Raw genomic sequence first — 11,778 nt, forward strand, 5'->3', positions numbered from 1 at the left:
AAAGGAAGTAGAGTAGCATTAATTCTACAATACAATGTGTTTCCCCCCCCCCTCCTTTGCTAAGTAGTTTAATTTTCACCCTTGAATAAAAGAATTATGAGCTGGTAAGACTGAGCAAAAATAAGAAACACAATGCTCAGTGTTTGTACTTTTTTTTTTTTTTTAAAGAAGATGTTGGGGGTAGGAGTTTATTAATTATTTATTTTTGCTGTGTTGGGTCTTCGTTTCTGTGCGAGGGCTTTCTCTAGTTGTGGCAAGCGGGGGCCACTCTTCATCGCGGTGCGCGGGCCTCTCACTATCGTGGCCTCTTGTTGCGGAGCACAGGCTCCAGACGCGCAGGCTCAGTAGTTGTGGCTCACGGGCCTAGTTGCTCTGTGGCATGTGGGATCCTCCCAGACCAGGGCTCGAATCCGTGTCCCCTGCATCGGCAGGCAGATTCTCAACCACTGCGCCACCAGGGAAGACCAGTGTTTGTACTTTTAAAGAAAATAACTACTATATATTTCCTCTTGTAGACATAGTTATATGATAATTTTGTCAGATGATAAAATTGTAGAAGTATCTTAGGGACACTCAAAGTCTCTATCACAGGGTTGTATGAATGGATAGATCCTGGATCAGCTGAGACGTGCAGACCCTAAGGCTGGCCTGGGAGAGACCCATAAGTGGGGACACAGTTGGAGAACACACCTGAGAGGAAGGTCTTTGCCATGGAAGGGCGCCACCTTCTGCCAGACTTTCTGGAACAGCTAGGGCTGGGAACAGTTGTGTAGTACTCACACCACTTTAAGCAAAGTTTTGAAAACCGAGAAGTTAAAGGAAAACCAAATGGACTCTCCCAAGCAGCCAAAACCTACCCATGTGCCATACAAAGAAATTAGGAGTGTGATTCTTATGTTTTACTGTCAGAGATAATCTTCAAATCTACTGTTTTAGAAAATCAATTTAGAGCATTCATAAATCTGCCTTCTCTGATTTTTTGAAACAAATATAAGCATTATTATAATCAGTCAAAAAGATAGAAGTAGAGCCATCTACTATGTGCCAGACACTAAATTAAGTATTTTACAAGTATTAGCTTCATTTAATCTTCATAACAATTTAATGATATGTACCCATTTTATAGATGAGAAACATGAGGCTTAGAGGGGTTTGTCACTTGTCCAAAGCTTTTACATACCATTCAGCTGGTAAGTGACAAAGAGGGGATTTGAACCCATTTTCTGTATGAGCACGTGGCTTAACCATTATGCTGTGCTGCCTCACTAGTTGGTTTCAGTTTGCCTTGTGGATTATCAAATTACAGATCAGCTTCCTGTTGTTCAGTGCCTATGGCTGGTTGCCCAAAAAGATAGGCCTACAGCTTATGCTTGCATCTTATTAGCAAGATGCGCTGGAATCCCTGGTTGCAGGTATAGGTATTTCTTAATTGGACTGTGGAGATCTTTGGGTCTCACACAGATGCCCATGGAAGTCTAAACTCCAGGGTGATCTCTCCATGCTGGGTGTGACCCCATTTTGAATTGGTGGTGGTACATTACCAGCCCATGTTTCCTTTCCATCTCTTTGCCTAAGATGAAGATGAACCTCTTGGGGCCTCAGAAAGATGCTCCAGGCTATTAAACAGCAGAGGGGGCTTTGTCTCAAGCAGTCCTGGGGTGTCTAGTCATGTTTTCTTTTTCAGATGCTTCAAGAAAGACCCATTTCAGGAAGAAAAACATACTTCTTTAACCCAAGAAGGACTTAAAATAATACCTGAATTTCTTGCTTTGAAACCTTGAGCCTTTTACCTTGTTTGGTAATTTTGTTTCTAGTATATTTTGTGTGTTTTCCCCTAATTCTGTGTGAGAAGGTTTGGAGGAAGTGCTGAGTCCCCAGCCTGACCCTCCTGTACGCTCTGTGGTCCAGACATCTGAGTGAGTGAGGCCCACATGGCCCAGGCCTGCGTGGAGCTTGGGCTACAGTCGTGCTTAGAGACAGCCAGCTGGGCTTGTTTCTAAACCAGCCTTTGTTTGTTTGTATCTACTCTGTGCTCATCTTAGGTTTTACCTCAATTTTAGTGATTCATAGAAAAAAAGAAATTTTTGTTTTCCTAGAATGCTTAGGAAATTGTACATGGAAATTCCCAGCTGTGGTATGCATTTTCTTTCATTTTATTATTACTACTACTGAAAAAAAATACAGTGAGTCTGTGCCATTGCTAGTAATAATTTAAAAAGTAATACGAAAAGGGTATGCTCCTATTGATCCTAGAGAGCTAGGGAATGTGGAGTTGTGGCTAAATGGTTATGTTGCCTTTCTCTCTCAGAGAGACACACACATACTCTATCTCCTGGAAATTTTAAAGAAATATAGTAAAATATGTCCGATACTGATACTAAGTCTATATACTAAAATAATGTTTCAGAAACTATTTAAAAATATATATGTGTGTAACTTGTGTACATATGTATATATAACATATACGTGGCATATGCATTATATGTATGTGGTACATAGACATTACCCATACTAATCCTAGTACTAAGAACTAGTAATATCTCCATTTTACAGTTGAGGAAACCGAGGCACAGAGAGATTAGGTAACTTATTCAAGATAACACATGTAGCTGGTAAGTGTGGGCTAGTCTTATGTGATTAACGACCAGACTCTACTGCCTCCAGGAGTGGATGTTTCCTGGGTAACGCAGAGGCACTTCAGATCTGGGAGGTAACTCAGAACTCACCATTAAGAACCTCAGGTAGGAGTTCGACTCGGTGGCAAAAGCACTGGACCAGGACTCAGGCCAACAGAATTTTGCCCCTGGTTCTACCATTCATGAGTTGCATATACTTGGGAATGTCTCCTACTGAATCTCACTTTCCTCATCCATAAAATGGAGATGGTGATAATCTGCCCAGAAGCTTCATAGCAGTGTCATGAAGACAGTTGACATGATGGATGTGAAAGACATCTGAAAATTCTTGATGTGCTCCATAAATATTCAGAAAGGATTTTTTTTTACATGGTCACGGCTCATTTGGGAATTCTAAACTAAAACTTTATCACTCTTAGCCCAGTACCCTTTTCACTCAATTTGTGCTCTATCAATGTATCTTTAAACAAATTCGCATGCTGATCTGTATGAGTTTCTTTTCTGGAGAAATGGGCGATGTTATACTACCCCTTGGAATATCATCCTCTCATTACTATTATAGAGAACAAATTACTCCACTAATCATCTCTTTTTTCTTCAGATTTGAGAAGTGTTACTTTTCTTTTGTCCCTCTTGCCTAAGGGACTAGAATCCTGTATCACAAATGAAAGTTCCCTTTGTAACTTTTAATCAAGAAAAATCAGAGTTGCTCAGAATGGAGGGGTCTCATTTGAAGTGGACAAGACCTGGTTTTGCAGATAGACAAGCTGAGGGTCAGCCTGAGGGACCTATCTGACACCACCCAGCAAACACACAGGGGCAAAGTGGGCCAAAACCCCAAGTGTCCAGACTTGCAGCCCAGGGCCAGTTCAAGTTCATGACACTGCCCCTTGTACTGAGAAGCTGTGGGTATTTGGGGTTTGTTTGTTTTATTCCTGCTAGATCTTCTGCAAGGAATGCCTTCCCTCTCTAAGCGTTTGTTCTTTGTCACTTGTAGACGAAGACTGCATAAGCTGGGTGTGTCGAAGGTTACCCAAGTGGATTTCCTGCCCAGGGAGGTAGTGTCCTACTCCAAGGAGACCCAGACTCCTCTGGCTACACATCAGTCCGAAGGTAAACTATGTCTTTTGTTCACTTTCCATATGATCTCTGGAGAAATTGCCAGGGAGTTACATCCTTCTTATTGATTTCATATCTTACCATAAGACATCTTCACAGGACACAGATATAATGACACACCCAAAGCTTAAGTCTCCTTTGACTCTGGTTTTGGAAACGCTGGAGAGGAAACCCAGTGGTATTCCTCCAGAGGACCCATGAACTTTAAAATGGATAACTTAATGAGGCCACAGTTTGTCAACACTGTGAGAGGAGGGGGGAAATCACCAAAGGATAATGTAATAGAAACTTCTCTGAATTTTATTGATAAGAAGAGTGTACATTAAGATTCAGCATTTGCAGGAGTCAGCAAACTAGTCAACCACCTATTCCTCAAATTAAAGTGTTTTGGAATACAGTCATATCCAGTCCTGCATGTCTATATGACTGATTTCTTGCTACGTGGTAGGGTTGAGTACTTATGACTCACATGGCCTGAAATCTACTGTAATCTGGTGCTTTTCCGAAAAACTTTGCTGACCCCTGACTTGCTTTGCCAATTCAGATGGCAACACGCTAGAATTTCTTACCACGATTTAAAAAGACTTTCCATGCGATCTCCGTGTGGGTGAATGGGAATTAACTCCATGCCTCCTTCGTGCATACCCGAAAATATCAAGTGGAAAATGTATGTGCAAATCCCAATAAATTGTGAAAATACACTAATAAGAGAAGTTGAAGCTAATCAATCAAAATGCTTCTTAGAAGTCAAAAATTACACCAAAGCAAAATTACTCCAAAGCAGAAGCAGGAGATGTGTGCACTTAAAATAGGATAAGTGAAGGTTGCATTTTTAGAGAATATAGCACTGTTTTTATAGCTAAGCAAATTCTCTTTTTACTTTGTTATTTTATTGTCTGGTGTGGTGAAGAGGATGTTAGCATTCTGGGTTCATTGTTGTTGTGTAGTAAATACTGAACAAAAGCCATGAAAATGAAAAATGATTCGCATTCTGTGCTTGGTTTACAGCATATATAAGTCAGTGCACTTTGGTTTGTGCAAGTTACAGAGCTTTGCAGTTTTGGTTTTAAACACATAACATCAAAAGACAAGTGAAATTGGATTCCTTGAAGTAGAGCGCTGTCTACAGGCTTCTGAAAACCTTTCTTGGGTAGTGCTGTCTGGCTTGGTGATGATTCTTTGGTAGCAGGGCCTCTCTTTTTCATGTGATGAGAAATGAATTTTAGAAGCAAACAAGTAGCACCCTCTGGTGGTGAAATTTTAAACCAGCTGTTTCAATGAACTTGAGAACTGTATATTAATGTGGCAGAAAATACAAAGTTAGAAAAGCCTTTGGGAGTTCACCTAGTCTATCCTTGGGCCTCTGGGCAGATCAGGAAGATCATTAAAAATAACCTCGTCACCCAACCAAAACATTTGTTTGAGTTAATTTGCTGCCAGAGGTATTTGCAGAGCTGTAGCCTGAGGTATGTTTATTTAGCCCCAAATTTGACCCATAACATAAAGTTATACAACTGAAATAGGAGAAGTGAATTATTTTTTGGAAATGTGTAGACTTTAGATATTGGAAATGGTACAGAAATATTTACAAGGGAAGATAAATTAAGGATGAAAAGGCATCAACTCTAAACTTTTAAACTGGAACACATCAAAAGGAGAAGCCTGGGCATTCCATTTTATTACTGCAGAGAGAGCTTGGGAGCCCTCATTATGCTGTGGTCCAAGCAGCATGAAAGAAGGAATTTATTTCTCAGCTCTTGGCAGAAGTTCTTTCTGTTTTGTTAACAGGACTCACAGAGCGTTTTTATGGTGATGGGTGTTTTGATGGTTCAAATTCCACAATACAGATTTGAACTCAAAGTGAGCTACCGTAGCTCCAGACAGTAAAGCAATCCCCAATGGGTTTAGACAAGAAGAACTTTGGATTTGAGTTCAGCAAATCGTCCTCTCAGCACAGATGATTCCTTGACCTCTGGCTGCCCGGTGTCGTCCAGCCCCTGGCTGACAGGGGTGGGTGCCCCATGCTTGCCTTTCACCTGCTGAGTGAAGTGGGGAGGCTCTACCACGTGGCAGGTTTGGATTGGCTTCCAATTAGGGAGCTTGGGCCATGGCAGTGTTTTCATGACGACTGCAGCCGTTCAGGGTCAGGAAACAATGAACTACTGAATTTCATGACACAATGAGGCTCTTGGATGGATAATACGTAAAGCTGTGTTGCGTATAAGATCTGTTTTAGCTCATTATTGCCCACGGTGTATGAAGGAACGCTGATTATTTCTGAAGTCATTATGTGACTATGGAAAATTTAACAATATTCAAACTGTTGATCTCAGAGCATTGATCTGTTCTACATCTAATGGAGTTCTTATGCGTTCAGTTTTTGACATGTTCTCATTTTACTCTTGAAAATGAAAGGGAAGGTACTTTGGACTTGCCCAAGCTTAAGCTTCTCTTCTCCACTATGTACTATAATGAACATTCTCTTAATTTGTGATCGTAATGACCTGTTATGTATGAGAAACAGTCCAGAGAATGATTTAAGCCCTGGAGATTTAGGAATGAGGTCCGCACAAACACTGGTTTTTCAGTACAAGTTTAGATCTTCCCTCTCTGCTTAGGTCATTAGTTGCAGAGAAAGAAGGCTGAGAATAGGTAACAGTGATTTGGGGAGCAGGATATCTCTATCTCCAAAACACTTTAAACACGTGCTTCTTATTCCCAGGTCATAAGAAACGAAAGAAATAATGGTTCCCTTCCAGACTACGTCTGCTTTGTGTTATTAATATCTCGCTGGACTGACCGTGAGGTCCTGAGGTTCGTTAGGAAGCCAGTCTTCTGCATCTTTATTATAGTGGGAAAGTGACTGGCCCATACTAGGCTCCCAACAGATGCTGTTGAATGACAAGGATGAGGCCAGACAACTTAGAAACGCCAGGTTCTGCAGTGACCCCTAGGAGAATGAGAACTTCTTAACTTGCTGGAAGAATGTAAGCCAATCTGGAGGGAGGAGGAGCAAACTTACATAACCTGTTGATCATTTGAAGAGTTCTCTGATCTTCCTCTTCTCTTCGTGATATCTTTTTTTAAAAATTTATTTATTTTGCCTGCGTTGGGTCTTCGTTACTGTGCGCGGGCTTTCTCTGGTTGCGGCAAGGGGGGCTCCGCTTCGTTGTGGTGCGTGGGCTTCTCATTGTGGTGGCTTCTCTTGTTGTGGAGCACGGGCTCTAGGAGGCAGGCTTCAGTAGTTGTGGCTCATGGGCTCTAGAGCGCAGGCTCAGTAGTTGTGGCACACAGGCTTAGTTGCTCCGCGGTATGTGGCATCTTCCCGGACCAGGGATTGAACCCGTGTCCCCTGCATTGGCAGGTGGATTCTTAACCACTGTGCCACCAGGGAAGCCCCCGTGATATCTTATAAATGGGAACTTAGTGGCCCCGTGTTGGCCACCCCCCTCCCTTGGCTTCCCTCTTATGCCTTGTTTCTTACATCCAAGAGAGACCAACCCACTTGCATTTTCCAAGGCACCATGCAGCCTCATGCCTCCACAGGCTTGTACTTACTGTCTTCCGCCTGGAATGCCATCTCTCCTGTTTGCCTTCCTTCCAGACCAAAACCAAGGGACAGCTCGTTGGTAGTTCCACTTATGGTTGACGTCTCTCCTCGTACCATGGGCATAGTCCATCTTCCTCTTATCAAGCTATTATTTAATTTATTTAATATATTTAATTGTTATTTAAATGTCTTCCTTTTAGATTGGATCTCCTTGAGGGCAAGGTGTGTGTGTGGTTATTATTATTATTTTTTTGGCGGTACGGTACACGGGCATCTCATTGTTGTGGCCTCTCCTGTTGTGGAGCACAGGCTCCGGACGTGCAGGCTCAGCGGCCACGGCTCACGGGCCCAGCCACTCTGTGGCATGTGGGATCTTCCCGGACCGGGGCACAAGCCTGTGTCCCCTGCATCGGCAGGTGGACTCTCAATGACTGCGCCACCAGGGAAGCCAGTGTGTTTTGTTTTTTAATTTTTATTGGAGTGTAGCTGATTTACAATGTTATGTTAGTTTCAGGTGTACAGCAAAGTGAATCTGTTGTACATATATCCACTCTTTTTTAGATTCTTTTCCCATATAGGCCATTCTCTACTCAATACAGAATATTGAGTAGAGTTCCCTGTGCTATACAGTAGGTCTTTATTAGTTATCTATTTTATATATCGTAGTGTGTATATGTCAATTCCAATCTTCCAATTTATCCCTCCCCCTGTTTTACTTTTATGTTTAAAATCTTTTTAGCCATAAGTTTATTTTCTACATTTGTGACTCTGTATCTGTTTTGTAGATAAGTTCATTTGTACCCTTTTTTTTGGATTGCACATATAAGCGATATCATATGATGTTTGTCTTTGTCTGACTGACTTCACTCAGTATGACAATCTCTAGGTCCATCCATGTCTCTGCAAATGGCATTATTTTGTTCTTTTTTATGGCTGAGTAATATTTCATTGTATATATGTACCACATCTCCTTTATCCATTCCTCCATCGTTGGACATTTAGAAGGTGTGTGTTCTTTACCTCCCTGCCCAGCACAGTGCCTGGCACAAATAAAGGGCTCAGTAGATATCAGTGGAAGAAATGAAGAATGAAATGATTCTAGATGAATAAGAAAGAAGAGAAAATGCTCATTGTATTCTGGGGAGGATGGAATATGATCCATGCATTAAGGCTGCACTGGTTTTATGGGGTTTTTAAGGAAAAGTCATGAGAGTGTGTAAGGAGGGGAGTTCAATGTTTCTATTTCCACCAGGCCTGTATTTCTGTCCCAAGGCTGGTGCAGGCATTACTGCCGTGAACATGACACAGTTATGAGAACTGAAGGAGAAAGTCACCAAGGCCACCTGGCTTGGCCCAGGAAAGAGCAAAGCAGTCACCAAGTTTGTACTGTGCAGAGATACGGTTTAGAAAGTATTTTGAGTTTGGAACAGGTGTGCAGGAAGGTTGAGGGGAATTCTTGGCTGCTTGAGGGGAATTTCTACCTTGGCTTCCCATCCTCTCTGGCATATATTCAATATAGATGCTGCAAATATAGAGATAGTTTCTCAGGATAAACTAGTCCAGCACTGCCCAATAAAAACATGATGAGCCATTATTCATTTTAGTAATGTTTTATTTAACCCAGTATGTTTAACAATTATTATTCCAACATATAATCAATATAAAAATTATCAATGAGATATAGTACTTTCTTTTTTTATATTAATTTTTCAAAATTTGGTTTGTATTTGACACTTACAGCATATCCCAATTCAAACACTAAATTTCCCTTGGAAATACTTGAACTGTAATAAGATTTCATAAAATTTACAATTGAAAAAGTAAGTTCATATACCACTGTTGTTCCAAACATATTTGAAAGCTGTTCAATAATTGGATCAAATATTTGTTTTTAAGTTTAAACTTAAATTAATTAAAGTTAAATTTTGAAATGCAGTTTTTCGGTTGCATTAGCCACATCTCAAATGCTCAATAGCTGCAGGGGGTTAGTGGCTCCTGAATTGGACAGCTCAGGTCTACCATGACCCCTTATGATGCAGGTCAGATGCTGAGACCCACAAGCCAGGCTGATCTCCACTTTACCATGGCTGGGCAGAGGGGCTTGGGTGAGGAGACCTCCCTGACTTGTAGAGAACTCCTCTAGGTAAATGATGACTTTGTAGATGCTCCTCCTTTTTGTGAAGTCAGCCATATCCAAGCAAGTGTTAGATGATGTGGACAGAATCCAAGTTGTACCCCCAGCAGGATAAGTCCTCCAATAAGCCTCATCCTGTCATATTAGAGGCAGTTGTGAGAACCCCTCTGGGTTCTCCCTTCATGGTCCGCAGTTTAGAGCCTAGAATATTCACTCCTTCTACCCTGTCTTCATGCTGCCCAAAGGACTTCTAAAGACCGTGTATGACCTCCTTGTTAGTTATCTACACTTCTCCTGCTCCCCTGTCCTTCTGCACGAAGTGATGAGAGATCAGAATTAAGAATTGAGTCCTAAACTGCAGATAGTTGAATTCTAAGGCCTCCTACACCTTGGTGGTCCCAAGAACATAATTCTTTGATACAAAGTTGCCCAATAAAGACATCTACGGTAGGATCTAAGTGGAAATATTTATTTGGAACCTAAAGTTTGAAATCAGACAGTTCTTAGAGATACAATTTCTCAGTGGAAGCCAATCCTGAAACACCTGGATTTGACTTGGGAGAAAACAGGGTATGGTGTCATAACCTTGACTCTCCAACTGGATATCAGTTTCCTGGACCTTAACACACTTTCTCTGAACTTACTATTTAAAGAACCACCATGTGTTTTGTGACAATCATGTTGGCATCTGAATGCAAATTAAAACTCCCTAGTGAAGATGACACACCTAATCTTATTTTTAGCTTCTGTTTTTAAGATAAGAACTGACACTATTCCAGAGAGAGAGTGACATCTGCCACAATTTGCTTCCTTAGAATATGCCTGCTATTTCCCTTTTGACACTTGGTTAAAGTGTTAATCCTCTCTCAGAACAAACTGTAGAGCCTCCAGGCCCATTGTTAACAAGATCAGGGATTAACAAGATCCTCTCCTGGGATATTAGTTTTCTTTAAAAATGTTAATCTCATATCATCTTGGCAAGACTCTTGAAAGACAAAAAAGAAAGGGTGGGGGGCTATCTAAGGAACATAGACATTTCAGACATTACTTTTTAGGTATTATTTGTATCAAATAGACAAAATTTTCTAGTTAAAAAAAATTGTTTTCTCTATCTCTCAGCTACCTTTCCAGCTATTGGTCAGGAGAGCTTTCATGGTTTAGTGCTTGATTTATATTAGACACTAGAATAGATATTGGCTTAGACTGTAGCTGGTCTTGATATTCCAAAGGAGAAGCCTCAGGCTAAAAGTTAATTTATTTTTAAAAAGTACTTAGTGAGAGTGCCAGAGGTGGTGCAATCAAATTTCAGTCAAATAAGCTCATTTTACCCAAAATATTCCTTCCAATAAAAAAACAAAAGGGTGCTTAATGACAACTCAAAATGAAACCAGAAATGTAATAAAAAGATAAAATGCAGAGCAAGACTTGGTGCTGGGTGGGCACTGTCTTATTTGCTATACCTCTGTAATCTACAGGTCTATAGAGAGGGGAGGACCATTGAGAAGACTAGCCCTAGAGCATCCTGTGAACTTTAGGCTCAATATAGGATTATATGTTGGCTACAGTACTGTACTAGAAAACAAACATATTTTAGGAAGATGGTTTGAGAATTTTGTTTAAACATGAGTGAATCAATTAAACAACATACCACAATCTCTAGGCCATCAAGGGTTAATGTGCTTTGTAAACTCATGGCATTCAGAAGTAAAAGATTTTGCATAAAATAAAAACATTGTCCTTCTAATATTGTTTCGATGACTCCATCCCTTTAGTTTTTCATACAACTGGAAGGTATCTTTAAAAACCTCTTCAGAGCAGGAAGATGAATAAGAAGCTTAACTGAAGCTAAGGACCTGGAAGATCATATTAACACAAAAGGGGCTGTGAGATTTTTGTCTGACTCCAAGGCTCACACATTGTAGGTAGATGATCTAAGCACGTTTCACTTAAAAAAGAACTAATATCCAAATTATAGACCTAATATCAAGTTAATATGTAATCATAGATCACTCATTGCTTCTCCCAAGTTCATTCACATATCCAGTTTCCTTGATCTCCAAGGCATCCCTTCTCATAGGTCCTCATCCCTGGTAACAGACACATTGATTCTGTGTATCACTAGTGCCTGCATAGTGCCTAATGTGTGGTGTGGGAATGAATGGATGACCTGGCTTAGGTCATAGAATTGCCTCAACTGTTTGCCTTATGAGCCAGATAACGGAAGAAATGAAAGAGAAGTAGGTCAAAGAGTAAGACATGGGAGGAGCTGTGCCAGAATTTATAGTTTCAGACACTATAAACTATGGTTAACTTAAGCAGGAAAGAGTGATTGAAAAGGC

At 40.7% G+C, this 11,778-nt stretch overlaps 1 protein-coding gene across 4 annotated transcripts in view; it reads left to right on the plus strand.

Moving 5' to 3' along the window:
• DYNC1I1 (dynein cytoplasmic 1 intermediate chain 1) overlaps positions 1-11,778 on the plus strand; it is a 338,688-nt gene that overhangs the window by 90,261 nt on the left and 236,649 nt on the right. For all 4 annotated transcript variants that reach the window (XM_007450661.1, XM_007450660.1, XM_007450662.1 and 1 more), the window contains one exon: positions 3,634-3,749. In XM_007450661.1, coding sequence (XP_007450723.1) covers positions 3,634-3,749 — 116 coding nt within the window. The remainder of the gene's footprint in view (positions 1-3,633; positions 3,750-11,778) is intronic.

Source organism: Lipotes vexillifer, unplaced genomic scaffold, assembly GCF_000442215.2.
Source record: "Lipotes vexillifer unplaced genomic scaffold, Lipotes_vexillifer_v1.1 scaffold172, whole genome shotgun sequence".
In the NCBI taxonomy this organism is placed as follows: domain Eukaryota; kingdom Metazoa; phylum Chordata; class Mammalia; order Artiodactyla; family Lipotidae; genus Lipotes; species Lipotes vexillifer.